This window comes from Bos indicus, chromosome 4, assembly GCF_029378745.1.
Source record: "Bos indicus isolate NIAB-ARS_2022 breed Sahiwal x Tharparkar chromosome 4, NIAB-ARS_B.indTharparkar_mat_pri_1.0, whole genome shotgun sequence".
Taxonomy (NCBI): Eukaryota; Metazoa; Chordata; class Mammalia; order Artiodactyla; family Bovidae; genus Bos; species Bos indicus.
This window is the reverse complement of record NC_091763.1, coordinates 119582007-119595773: the sequence shown is the minus strand read 5'-3', so window position 1 is coordinate 119595773 and position 13767 is coordinate 119582007. Positions and strand designations below refer to the sequence as shown.

The window sequence follows — 13767 nt, the reverse complement described above, 5'->3', positions numbered from 1 at the left end:
TACACAGGCCCCGGCCAGTGTGTCAGCGGGAAAGGCACAAAGCGTGAGTGCACGTGGAAGACACCCACCCTGCCCAAGGGGCTCAGGAAGCAAGCACGCGTGTGGGTGTGTGCCGCACACACAGTGGACAGATCCGCGCGTGTGCACCGTTGACAGCACTGATGTGTGCTCACACACCGTATCCTCGGCTGTACCCACACGCATCCGTGCTCCTGTGTGCACACTCGCCCCTACGTGTCAGGGCCCGGCACGGGCTTCCTCTCGTGACCACCTCCCCAGTGGCATCCCAGAAAGGGCTGTGCACAGCTGTGCCGCCCGCGGGAAGTCGGGCTGCCTGGGGGCCGGCCCTGTTTCCACGCGAGGTTTCCTTCCCCCCTCCTGCCTCAGGTCCCCTCCTGCCCCGGGAGCTTCCTCTGTCCTGCTCCCAGTGGAAGAGTGCAGCTGATGCCAGGTGAGGCAGGGCCTGGCACCGTCTGCCTCCTTAGATCCCCGCCGTCTGGCGGGTCCACGCCTCTGTCTGTGGGCTGTGACTGCAGCTTCCCTGCGGTCCCCACTGTGGGTCCGGTCCCCACGCTCCATTTCGGGGGCCTTGCCCTCTGACTGTTGCTGGGACTGCCATTCCTGGAGCTTGGCACAGCTGACCCAGGCCAAGCCAGGGAGCCAAGGATGCCGGGGGCGGAGCGGGCAGGGTGTGAGGACAGTCAGCCACACGCACGCACACACACACCTCACTGAGTACACATGCAGACACGCATGCACACACCTCACTGCTGACACACACAGACACGCACACACCTCACTGCTGACACACACAGACACACGCATGCACACACCTTAGTACACACAGACATGCACACACCTCACTTCTGACATACACAGACACGCATGTACACACACACCTCGCTTCTGACACAGACACACACGTACGCACACACCTCACTTCTGACATACACACACGCACTCACCTCACTGCTGACACACACAGATACGCACACAGCCCATCTCTCTCTCACACAGATACACACACATACACGTACACACCTCACTTCTCTCTGACACACACACATATGCACTCACACAGCCCACCTCTCTCTCTCACACACACACACACACACACGCATGCATACAGCCCACCTCTCTCACACACACACACGTGCACGCACAAAGCCAACCTCTCTAACACACACATAGACACACATGCACAGCCCACCTCTCGCACATACACACACAAACATGCATGCACACAGCCCACCTCACACACACACATGCGTGCACACACCTCACTTCTCTCTGACACACACGTACACAGCCCACCTCTCTCTCTCTCACAGACACACACACACGCATGCATACAGCCCACCTCTCTCTCACACACACACACACATGCATGCACAAAGCCAACATCTCTAACAGAGACACACACGCATAGCCGACCTCTCTCACACACACACACGCATGCACACAGTCCACCTCTCTCACACACATGCATGCACACACCTCACTTCTGTCTGACACGCACACACACGTACACAGCCCACCTCTCTCACACAGACACACACACATACACACACCCTACCTCTCACATACACACTCACTTCTCTCTGACACACAGACACATACACACACACACAGCCCACCTCTGTCTCACACACACAGGCACACACTCACACACACAACTCACTTGTCTCTGCCACACAGACACAAACACACTCACGCACACACCTCACTTCTCTGTGACACACACACAGAGCCCCCATCCGCTGAAGGAACCCCCACACGCGGTGCCCAGGTCTTTAGAGAGAAAAAGTCTCCTGGGGAGGAACACACTGTCCCCAGCGCCCCCTCCGGACCCCGACAGCGGCCAGTGGCGGCAGGGTGCAGGGAGGAGGGAAGAGCCTCCGGAGACTCCACCTCGGGCCGGGTTCCTGCTGTGGAATCCCGACCTGGCGGACGGGCGCGGCTTCCGGGGCCGCGGGCCCGTCCCCGCTGACCCCCAGGTTAGGCTCCCATGGCCTCTCAGTCCCAGGCTGAGGACCCCCACAACCCCTACACGGCGCCCCTCCTCATGAACCCCGGCCCCCTTCCGGGCAGGCCCGCGCTGCCCGTGCTGCAGGCGCTCCGACTCAGGCCCCATCGTGGGGTATGAGGGGGACGGGGTCCCTGCAGGCCGGGAGACGCAGCGAGGAGGCGCAGGCGGCCCGGAGCTCGGAGCTCGTCTCAGGCACCCCTTCTCGAGCCAGGGTCCGGGAGCGCGGGCAGCTGGAGGGCCCGGGGCGGGGCGGGGCGGGGCCGGGCGTGTCGGGGCGGGACCAAGCATCGAGGGGCGGGACCAAGCATCGAGGGGCGGGGCCGGGCGTGCCGGGGGCGGGGCCGGCGGCGCTGTCCGGTGCTGAAGCCACGGCAGCGCCGGGAGCGCGGGGAGGAGCGGCCGCCATGGACTGAGTGCCGCCGACATGGGGCCGCCGCTCGCGCTCCTGCTGCTGCTGCTGCTGCCGCGCGCCCCGCCCGTCGCCCCCGCGCCCGCGCCCGCGCCCCGCACCCGGCCGCTCCCGGGGCTGCTCGGTGAGTGGGGTCGGGGTCGGGGTCGCGGTGGGGGAGGGGCGCCGTGTGGCTGAGGGGAGCGGGGAAGGGGCGCCTGACTGGGCGCGGGCGCGCTTCTGGGGGAGGGGTGGGGAGGGCTGGGGAAGAGGTGTGGGGGCGGGGGAGCGCCCAGCGAGCGGCGCGGGGTCGCGGGCGCAGCGGCGGGCGCGCGCTCTGCGGGGGCGCCCGCGCGTGTCCGCGCCGCGTGTCCCCCCCGCGCGGCCTCCCCCGCGCCTCGCGGTCGCGCGGGCGTCCCCCCGAGGGGAGTGGGGGGCAGCGGGGCGCGGGGAGGGCCAGGCCGCCGCCTCGCGGCCTGCGACGCGCGCCCGCCTTGCTGTTGAGGAGGGTCGGTAGAGGAGGGTCGGTTGAGGAGGGTCAGCTGAGGTGGGTCCGCGGGCGCCGGCCCCGGGCCCCTGAGGTGAGAGGAGCGCTTGTCGCGGGGCTGCGGGCAGAGCCGGCCCGGGTCTCGCCCCGCCGCCCCCCGGGCGCCGCCGTCCCAGAGACCGGGGACGGCCGACACAGGTGGGCACGGCCGCCGCAGGTCCCGGGCCCCCAGCGCCGCCCTGGCTTTCCTGGCGCACACGCAGCCCCGGCCTGCGGACAGCGAGCACGGGGAAGGCCAGCGCCACCCGGGAAGAGGTCCTCGCCCGCCCGGGGAGGTCCTGAGGGGAACAACGCGTCTGGTCCTCGCACCTGGCGTCCCCGTCGTCCAGCCACTTCCCCCGGAGCCACCGCGCGCCCAGGTGAGCCTGCCCCGCTGAGCCCCGCCCGGCAGGCTCGGCCCCCCCGCCCCCACTCTGCCTTGACCTCCAGGACCTTGCCTCAGAGCAGCCACAGAGGCCTGGCTGTGTGCTGGTCAGCCTTAGCTGGGCTGTGCTCCTTCCTTCATCTGGCCGGAACTGGCATGTCACCTCCTGTGAGAGCTGTTTGCTCAGCTCTCCCGACGCCGCCCTCCACACACACACGATCAGGGAGAACCAGGGTCAGCTGACACTGGCCACTCGGTGTTCCAGGGAGGGCAGTTTCCATGGGATGAAGGCGAGGTTGGTCCTCGACTATTCTGTTTCCATTGTAACTGCCCATTCATCGCAAGCTGAAAATCTCTACCACTTTCAGAAATGGTAGAGAAAGGAGGAAGGAGGGGGTGGCTCAGGGAGCGAGCAAAGGAAAACCCAAAGGCAGACATAAGTGAACAGAAGAGAATCGCTAAGCTGCCTGGGACAGCGCGGCCCGACACAGCAGTGGTGTTCTGGCTACCAGCAAAGTTGACTTGTATCATTAAGGAGAGCCTTATTCCCCCTCTGTTTTTGATGTGCTTCTAGGGAGCCTCCTGAATGCAGTCTTGGTGTGGGTCAACCTTAGGGGCCCAGACCTTTTTGAACTGTCTCAGGGACTCCAGCTGATCGGTGTAGCCTGCTGGATCCCGGAATGATTGGACATTACCATGGCGGGGTGCACGGATAGCCAGATGGGAGTGTCGTCTCCCTACTGGGGGACCCAGCCTGGGGCTGCATGTGGCCACGCCTACCCACATACACTCGCAACGTCCTGTGCACTCAGCCTTCTATCCCTGCGCCATCCTCACCCAGGGGATGCTGCTGTGTCCTCAAGGCTCACATGCACAGTCTGCAGATGGTGCAGGGGGGCCATGGTCACCCATGAAAGGCACATGCTGCCATGTTTCTCTTTCTCAACTGTCTGGATCTTGTAAATAATGGTCACAGCAACTGCAGTGTTCCAAATAACGACAGACAAGGAAAGATGTACCCAGAGACCATAGATCTGGTCCCAGCCATGTCACTTATGCCTATTTATTTATTTAACTGTTAACACTCAACTTCAGGTTAAGGTCTATAGAACACATGGTTCAAGGCGATACACATTTTGCCTCCTCACTTGAGTCCTAGAGTTGCAGGTTAGAATCAGGGGTCAAATGTCACCAAGACCCGAGGCCAGCTTTTTCTGCAGAGGATGCCTTGCCTTGAATTAGGGGACAGTGAAGGAGCTCTTGTTGAAACCCTGGATTGACAAAACTACCGCGTCCGAGTGTATGTTCACTGCTCTGAGCCACGTGCCACAGTCCACAGCAACTGTTGGCAGCATCTCAGTGACCGTGGACATCTCACCGCTCCCTTTCCTCAAGGGCGCCCTCTCCCCCTTAATGATGTTAGCCTCCTGACCTTCAGCACCTATTCTGCCCGTGTCTTTCTGGTGCAGAAGGCTCCCTTATGGCAGATGGTGGCCTGTTATTTATGACACGGTGATGAGAGGTGCGTGGGGCAGGAATAAGGCACCCTTCTCAAGGACCCGACTCAGCTCTGCTTGTGGCCAGAACACCATTGCTGTCAGGTAGTGCTGTCCTGGGCAGCTTAGCGATTCTCTTCTGTCTTTGGGTTTTCTTTCTTCCTCGCTCTGCCCTTCTCTGTGATTTTAGGACATCCTTTTGTTCGGGTGCTCAGTACTTTTTCCATTATGCTGCTGTGAACTTGAGCCTTTTGTCTTTAAATCATTCTTCAGTTATAGGGAGGCTAGTTTGTGAACCTGCTCTGGCAGCCCCCACATTTAAAGGCAGTCATACATATTAAAGATCTTCCTTTTTTGCTAAAGAAACACGCATTTCATTTGCTAAAGGACAGAATCCACCTTTTGTGCAAATTCAGCTTGGAGAATCCCAAGTCAGACCTACCTGGCTTTGAAGATGGGCGCCTGTTTCTTTTTCTCCTTTGTTTTTGCCTCTCGATTTGCCCACATGTATTTTTCATTCACCAGTGAGCCCACACAGGACTGAGGAGAGCGCTGCCAGGAGCAGTCGGCGTGCTTTGTCACCTAGATGGCATGATGTTTATTTTTAAATCAAAGTATTCTTCCTGCCACAAGAGCACAATCCATCCTTGCTTCTTGGGGTCCGGAGCTGTTGGTTTTGCCTCTTGTATGGTGGTGAGCAGCCTGCCCCTCCCCCGAGCGAGAGCCCCGCTGCCTGCTGCCTTCTCTCCAGCTGTGAGCCTTTTCTCTGCTGGTGGTTTCCTCCTCCTCCTGCTCTGGCCCTGCAGCCCCAGGTGCTGATTGGTGTCCCAGTGCGGTGGGACTGGGGCACAAGGAGAACCCCAGGCTTCCGGGAGAGAGAGGTACCGACAGTGGGCGCCCCCACAGGTGCAGGGGCTTTGGGTTGGGTGGTGGTGTGGCTGTCTCCCGTGTCCAGAGATGGCAGTTAAATGTATCAGGCTCAGGAGGAATGTGCAGGGAATGAACGCGGTTCTCAGATGGCTTCCTCTCTGTGCGAAGCTCAGCTGTGCATCTCGGCGTCTCGCATCTCTCCTTTTAAACGCTCATCTGGTTTCGCACCTGGTTACCAAGATCATCAGCTGTGTGTGTTCCGGGGAGGTGCGGGGGTGTGCTCAATTTGTCATAGTCCTCTTTCTCTTTTCCTCGGTGGTGGTGCTGGTCCCCACTGACAATTTCTGAATGCCGTGAAATGTGCAGGCTTAGCTGGAGCCCTGGCTTCCCCTGAAGAAGGGCAGCAGGGTGTCTTACAGCTCAGGCAGGGTGCAGCCCCAGGCTCATTGTCCTGGAGCACGTGGTTTGATGAGTTCTGTGGCAATCATTGGTTCTTTTACATGATAATAATTTCTACATTCTGAGTTTATTTTGTTCTATGTTTTACATGTAGTACTACCTAACTTGCAAATGCAGTTATTCACCCCTTTCCTTAGGATTTTTGGAAGTTAGGAATATGGAGTGAGGTGGTGAAGTATGAAGAAATGGGGTCAGCTGAGCTGTTATTACACACGGTCTTATTAAGAAGGGTTTCCATTGCCACAACCTCTTTGAGCAATACCTTAGAATTTCAAGATTTTTAAATGAAAACATGTTTGTAATTGAATGGGACCCAAACTGAAAAGAACCCTCAGGCTTTGGGTGGCAGATATTTAAGATATGCCTGTGTATATGCAAATATTGCTAGTTGAAGGATGTTTTATGGGTGGAGAGGCGGAAAAAAGCTTAAGGAGTGGGCGAGGCTTTCATCTAGATGTGTGTCGGTAGATGCAGGCCTGGCGAGGCTCAGCTAGCTAGAACCTATCTTATCTCTTCTGACTAGATGTTCTGTTTCCTGAGAAAGCAAACAGTTGAATTCATGGCAGATAACCCTCTGTGCCATATAACAGCACCTGGCAGCTGTTTTCACATTAGTCTAAATTGACCTTCATAAATGTAGACCCAGCTGGAATTATTTTTCACATCTTGGTTGATAGGAGGCCAGAAAACCGGAGAAGCAGAAAACAGTCAATGCTCTTTGCAGCTGGCTGGAAACAGAGCTTGTAGGAGGACGAGGAAATTTTCTCTTTTAACTCCTGCCTTCTCTAACAGCTTGGCCACAACCACTGTTTAAGTATCTAGGGCAGGAAGTGAAAAGAGGTGCGGTTCTCCTGGAAACATTTATGTTCACATATTAAGTAACATTTTTGTTTGTTAGTCAGCTTCCAAGCTGATAAGTGAGTGACTCCCACATTAGTCTAAGAAACTGGACGTTGGACTTGGAAGTGCTGACGTGTGAAACATCAGGGTCCATCTGTCTTTAAAATGGCCTTCACGTGAGGTGTGAAGAAAGCAGGAGAGCATTGAGGGTTTTCAGAGATCGCTTGGTGTTGACTCTCCTGTGTGGGGGTGGATAAGGGAGCGTTTGGTTCACTTATTTTGCCAGAGTATCGGCTGTAATTCAGAAAACGCAAGGACGTGCCCTCTTAACCTCATGTGACTAGTAATGGTTCCCGTGAGGGCAGTTCAAGAGTGTGATGGGCTGGAGGAAATGAGCTAATAGTTATAAAACAGATTGGGGTGATTTCTCTCTTTATTCAATTAAAAATGATCACACATGAAATCAAGTTTCTCTTTTGGTGTGTGTTCTGTGTACAGACTCCAGTGACAGGTGGCAGGACAGTCCTGTAACCCCAGCTCTGACCCACGCGTTCCCCCAGCAGCCCCTGAGTGCCCTGTATGTGCCTACGTGCTGGCCCCAGAAGAGCCCTGGTGGACGCATGTTTCTGTCTGCGTTCCACAGGTGGGAAGCCTGAGGCCCAGAGCGGCTGAGGAGCACGCTGTGGGACGCCCACTGCTGGGGCTGGGTCCTGGGCTCTGGCCTCCTCCAGCGGCTGACCCAGGATGGGGCGGCACCAGCCCCGAGTGTGCAGGTCCTGGCAGATGATCTGTATGCCCTCAGAGCCTGCCCCTCCAGTTCCCAAGAACAGGACGTCTGTAGGAGGGCGGTGATGTTCCAAACTGGGGTTTGTTCTGGCTGTCAGATTCAAGTATCTAGTTGGCCTTTCAGAGGGAATTTTGATGTTTAGAAACGGACGACTTGTTTTTGGACACCTAGCCTTCCCAAGATGGCAGGAGTGCAGTGCCACCATAGCATTCACAGATTCCTGTGTTCATGCCCTCTGCTCAGATGCCTCTCTGCTTCCATCAGATTTTTTGAATGTAGCAATACAAACACCAAAGAAGCTAGCTTTCACTTCAGACTAGTCATAGCAAATAGTCTAATTCAGAGTAAGGGAGGAAGGAAGGGTTACTTTCATAGGAAAAGGTAGAGTGGTTCCATCTAGCTTGACATTTATTTATTTATTTTTTTTTTTAGCTTGACATTTAGAGTAACAGACAGGTAAGGGAGGGTGCCTTCTGATCATTCCTTATTCTTGCCTGAGGAGGTGAAAGAATGAAGCTTCCCTTGTGTGATGTGGGCAGTCTTTGTCCCAGGTGATTCTCAAAGCCCATTTTGCAGTCTCCTAATGTACAGTACAAAGGATGTGTTTGGAAGTTTGTTTGGGGGAAGGAATTTTCAGAAGAAAAACTGACCTGGTTTCCAAAGGGGAAAGGACTTTACATTAATGGTGCAAGTCAATTCTGACTCCAACAGTGAAATATAGTCAACTCATAAATGGACAGAGCAGCCCCTGAAGTTGGCCCTGGGAGGTTGATGCCTTTTCCATCTGGGGCTGTGGCTTTAATCCAGCTCAGAGCAGTAATTAACCTGAGGTGCGGCTGGAAGCCAGTTCAGCGATGTGTATGTTCTCTGAAGTAGCTGGTATTTTAGTGGCACCAGCTGAAGCAGACCGGTGAGAGGAAGCACAGTCTCTCCGTGGCAGGTGGGAATGGGGACGTGGGTGAAGAAGCAGCCTGAGCCGTGGTCCACCCGCCTTCCCGCCTCGAACCGTCTTCCATCCCGGAAAGGCACATTTGCTTTGTCAGTACTTTGGGTCTTCTTGAATCTCCTTTTCTGGTTTTGCCTGAAAATAGGCCAAGGTTCAGATCACCATACTTGCATCTGAGTTAAGTGCTGTCTGAACGAAACATGAGGAAGTACCAGGGTCAGTTCTGGGCGACCGGGGCCCACCCTTGTGACTGAGCGCACCCCCCGCCCTCCCCGCCCCTGCCTGGTAGCTGCCTCCCTGGGGTGTTCTGGTCCTTGATCCAGGACACAGTCAGCATGGGGACCAGAGAGGATTCTAACAGCTTCCAAACACGTGTGGGGGCTGAGTGCATATGGGTCCAGGACACAGATCACGTGAGAAAGCTCATCATTTCGGGGTGGGGTGGGCATGTGGATAGACTAAGAAGCTGCCTCATCTTTCTGTCTGCACTCACAGTGAGAGTCAGGAAAAATGGAGGGCTTCACCTGAATCTCTCTGAATTTATACCACGAGCAAAATGCCAGTTTGGGTGTGTGTGTTTGAGAGAATTTTATGAGATAGTGGGAGAATTCTTGACAATGGCAGTCCTAGTTGTAACCCTACTTGTTTTTAGAAGCTGTAGTTTTCTCCAGCTTGGTGGCCTGGCACAGTGGAATACTGTTATTATTGAAAACAGTGTTACTTTGCTGAGTCCAAGTCTCAGCTGAATTGACTACTGAGGTTTTTTTTTAAAAAAATTAACATTTAAAATAGTAATATCAGAAATTCCCTGGTCGTCCAGTGGTTAGGACTCTGTACATTTGTTTCTAAGGGCCTGGGTTTGATCCCTGGTTGGGGAACTAAGATCCCACAAGCCACGTGGTACAGGCAAAAAAAAAAAAAAGGTCAATATTATTTATGTTTTCTAATAAACATATTTAAAAAACTGTCACTAGTTCAACCAAGTAGAATGCAGGCCCGATTGTGTTGTAACAGTGAGAACAAGCAGTGGTGATAACATGTCTGTAGCTCATGCCATCCCTCAAAAGAGCATAAGGCCCCTGAGTAAAAGAAAGAGGGCTTAGATAATAGTCATACAGATTTTACACATTTGAGTGTAAAGTGTACTAAAAAGAGGTAGTACATTCCTTTTTCAAATGGTCAACACTTTCTTTTAAATAATATTTAACTATTTGACTGACATTTGACAAATTCAAAAATCAGAGCACCTTTGAGGGTATATTTGACATGTCTAGTTTGCACTGTTTCAAAAACACTCAAAGTGTCTATATGTTGGTCTTATCTCCAAAGTGTAAACAGTATTTGATGATAGAGACCAAAGCCCTCGTGTGTCTTGTGGAAGCACTGGAGGGGTCACACCAGCACTTGGCACCCACGCAGGGCTCCCGAGGCCACTGCTGTCCGCACCGCTCGCCTGGGCAGGTGTGAGGATGCCCCCATCCCGCTGGTGAAGATGGCCGTGACGGGGGGAGCAGGGTGCGGAGGCTCCCTGCCCCCAGGTCTGAGGACCACAGCATCTCTCTGCGGGACCTGGGCTCAGACCTTGATTTCCAACCGAGGGTGTGTGGGTCAGGTGCCAGGCCCACTCTGGGTCCGCTGGGCACTGCAGTCTGTCCCTCGGGCGTGTCTGTGTGGCTGCAGGAGGGAGCTAGTGAGCCTGGCTGGTTGCCTGCCCCTTACCTACAGTTTGAGGGGTGATTCGTGCCCTGTGTTGGCAGGCCTGCCCCCACCCTAGGCTCTGGGTTCCTGCTGGGAGCCCCGCTGGGCTCTGGTCGGTGCCCCTTCCCTGTGGCGCACACCCCGAGTTCACCCCTCCTTCCCCACAGCCTTCCTTGTGGAGAAGGGCTTCAGGCAGAGTGCGGGTGGGAGGGAGAGACGGCAGCGTCAGAAGCCGAGGCGCCCATTCCTCGCAGCGCCAGAGGTGGGCTGGATGCCTCTCTGGCAGGGTGGCCTGGTGCCTGGCTGTGCACGGTCTGTCTCCCTGGAAGTGGCCGCGGCAGGCTGGGGTCTCCCATTGGCTTGTGTCTTGTTTGGGGCGAGCACTCCAAAGGGTGCATCAGGGGCAGGTGCTGAAACCCCAGAGGTTGCTCTCCTACATGAGTTTGTCATTGCTGGGAGTTTAAGCAGAAGGAAGTATTTGACAATTCGAGTAAAGAAACCTTCTTTAAATGAAAAGAATATTTTTCAGAATAAAGATTAGATTCTCAGTCTGTTAAGAAGCAGTATCACTTACTTCCTGATATCTGTGATCATTTCTAATGGTTCTGTATTCCTAACATATCATAATGAACTTAAACTTTAATTTACCCTCATCATAGAGAATACTGGTGCATACACACAGATCTATAACCAGGCCATGTAGAGGATATTGCCAGTGTGCTGAAAACCATCGTGCGAAATTCATCAGACAACTACGTGTCTAGAGGAACAAACTGGTGTGGTATCAAAGGAGCAGCCTGGGAAGGGAGGCTCTATTAGTAAAGAATGCTGCACGTGGGTATGGGGTAAAGAGCGTCAGTGCGTCAGAGCTCAGCGGTGAGCTAGGTTCTGCTTAGTTACATCTGTTCTATCTGAGGAGAAGCAGTTCTCAAAGAGTATCTTGATTTAGCACTATCCTGAGAAGATAAAAACGCACAATCTGTTAAAGGCAGAAACTTGGATATTCATATACATATGCCTGCTCTTCTTCGCTTGTGTTCAGACATGCGTTTATTCACTGGGCTGCCTTGGGTCAGCCGTGGGCCCCCACTGCAGCAGGCCGGGCCCTCTGTTGCAGCGCGGATGCTCACTGCGCCTCCAGGCCCAGAGTTGCAGCGTGTGGGCTTGTTAGTTGCTCCACACCACGGGGATCCCAGTTCCCGGACCAAGGATCGAACCCGCGTCCCCTGCATTGCAAGGTGGGTTCTTAACCACAGGACCACCAGGGAAATCCTTCTGAAGATTCTGAGGGAGAGAAATACAGATGTGAAACTAATTTTAGTGTTCCAGGAGACTACATTATTGACATATTAGTAAGTTAACTAAGAAGTCAGTTGGTGATGTAAAAAAGTGATATATTCGATCTGAATTGATACTGTTGAAGGATATGTTGCATTTGTTTAATGATTAAATGTTTTCCTTAGGAACTCTGAAAGAACATCAGATATCCACAGTATATTTAAAGTCAAACACTAGGAAAAAAGAGTGATCCAGATTGTTAGAGGAGATCTTACAGGAAATAAGATGTTTCACAATGATTGTAGGAGATTGAATGTTTCAGTTCAGTCAGTTCAGTTCAGTCGCTCAGTCGTGTCCAACTCTTTGCAGACCCATGAATCACAGCATGCCAGGCCTCCCTGTCCATCACCAACTCCTGGAGTTCACTCAGACTCACGTCCATTGAGTTAGTGATGCCATCCAGCCATCCCATCCTCTGTCATTCCCTTCTCCTCCTGCCCCCAATCCCTCCCAGTATCAGAGTCAACTCTTCGTATGAGGTGGCCAAAGTATCGGAATTCAGCTTTAGCATCAGTCCTTCCAAAGAAATCCCAAGGCTGATCTCCTTCAGAATGGACTGGTTGGACCTCCTTGCAGTCCAAGGGACTCTGAAGAGTCTTCTCCAACACCACAGTTCAAAAGCATCAATTCTTCGGCGCTCAGCTTTCTTCACAGTCCAACTCTCACATCCATACATGACCACTGGAAAAACCATAGCCTTGAGTAGACGGACCTTTGTTGGCAAAGTAATGTCTCTGCTTTTCAATATGCTGTCTAGGTTGACCATAACTTTTCTTACAAGGAGTAAGTGTCTTTTAATTTCATGGCTGCAGTCACCATCTGCAGTGATTTTGGAGCCCAAAAAAATAAAGTCTGACACTGTTTCCACTGTTTCCCCATCTATTTCCCATGAAGTGATGGGACCAGATGCCATGATCTTTGTTTTCTGAATGTTGAGCTTTAAGCCAGCTTTTTCACTCTCCACTTTCACTTTCATCAAGAGGATTGAATGGTTACTAACTCCCAAATCAAAGCCTTAACTTGAACGTTTCTATGTGGGTATGGGTATATGTGTTTCAAGTGCTGTAATAGTTCCTCCAGGATATCATAAGATGCCTCTTTGCTGTGTAAAATAAATGAATAATGGAGGAAGAGTATGTTCTCTGCAGACAAGATAGAGGGTTGCTTTAAGTGTCCCCTTGAGAAAGAGGTGTTGAGCTCCTTTACCAGCCCAGTGGTCCTCCACTGGGGTCTCGGCTGCCGTGGGGACATTTCCGGTTGTCTCAGCTCAGGTGGGAGGTGTGCTGCTAGGGTCTCCAGAGAAGGGGTTGGGATGTTGGACAGCCTACAGTGCACTGGGTGCCCCCACCTCAGAGGACTGGCCAGACCCCCTGAGGAGCCCTGCTGCAGGTGGGGCTTGGGAGGAGCTGCTGGCTGTGTGCTCACATGCGGGGGGAGAGGCGGGCTGATAGGGCGGCAGGACAGCTGTAACAGAAAGAAGCTTGCCTTCTCCCCACGGCCCTCCGGTTCTGGTGGGGTGACCATGGACCACCCTCGAATCTGAACTGTAACTGTTCTGCGAGAAACCTCACCTCGTGGACATGACCTGCACCACGTGTGTGTGCACGCATCAGTGTACATATGTGTGTCCACAGATTTGCAAATCACATATGCTTTACTGAACTAATGCTTATTATAAAACTAAACACAAATTTAGAAAGAATGAGATAACGTTGTTGTTGTTCAGTCACTAAGCTGTGTCCAACTCTTTGTGACTGTATGGACTGCAGCACGTCCGGCTTCCCTGTCCATCACCATATCCTGGAGCTTGCTCAAACTCACGTCCATTGACTCGGTGATGCCATCCAACCATCTCATCCTCTGTCATCGTCATCTCCTCCTGCCTTCTATCTTCCCCAGCATCAGGGTCTTTTCTAATGAGTCAACTCTTTGCATCAGCTGGCCAAAGTACTGGAGCTTCAGCTTCAGCATCAGTCCTTCCAATGAATATTCAGAGTTGATTTCC

The 13767-nt window shown here is 53.6% G+C and overlaps 1 protein-coding gene across 1 annotated transcript in view; it reads left to right on the top strand.

The window, feature by feature from the left end:
* The first annotated feature begins 2390 nt into the window (after positions 1-2390).
* PTPRN2 (protein tyrosine phosphatase receptor type N2) overlaps positions 2391-13767 on the top strand; it is a 602297-nt gene continuing 590920 nt past the window's right edge. The window contains exon 1 of the mRNA XM_070788511.1: positions 2391-2562. Within this exon, the coding sequence (XP_070644612.1) occupies positions 2454-2562 (109 nt within the window). The 5' untranslated portion in view covers positions 2391-2453. The remainder of the gene's footprint in view (positions 2563-13767) is intronic.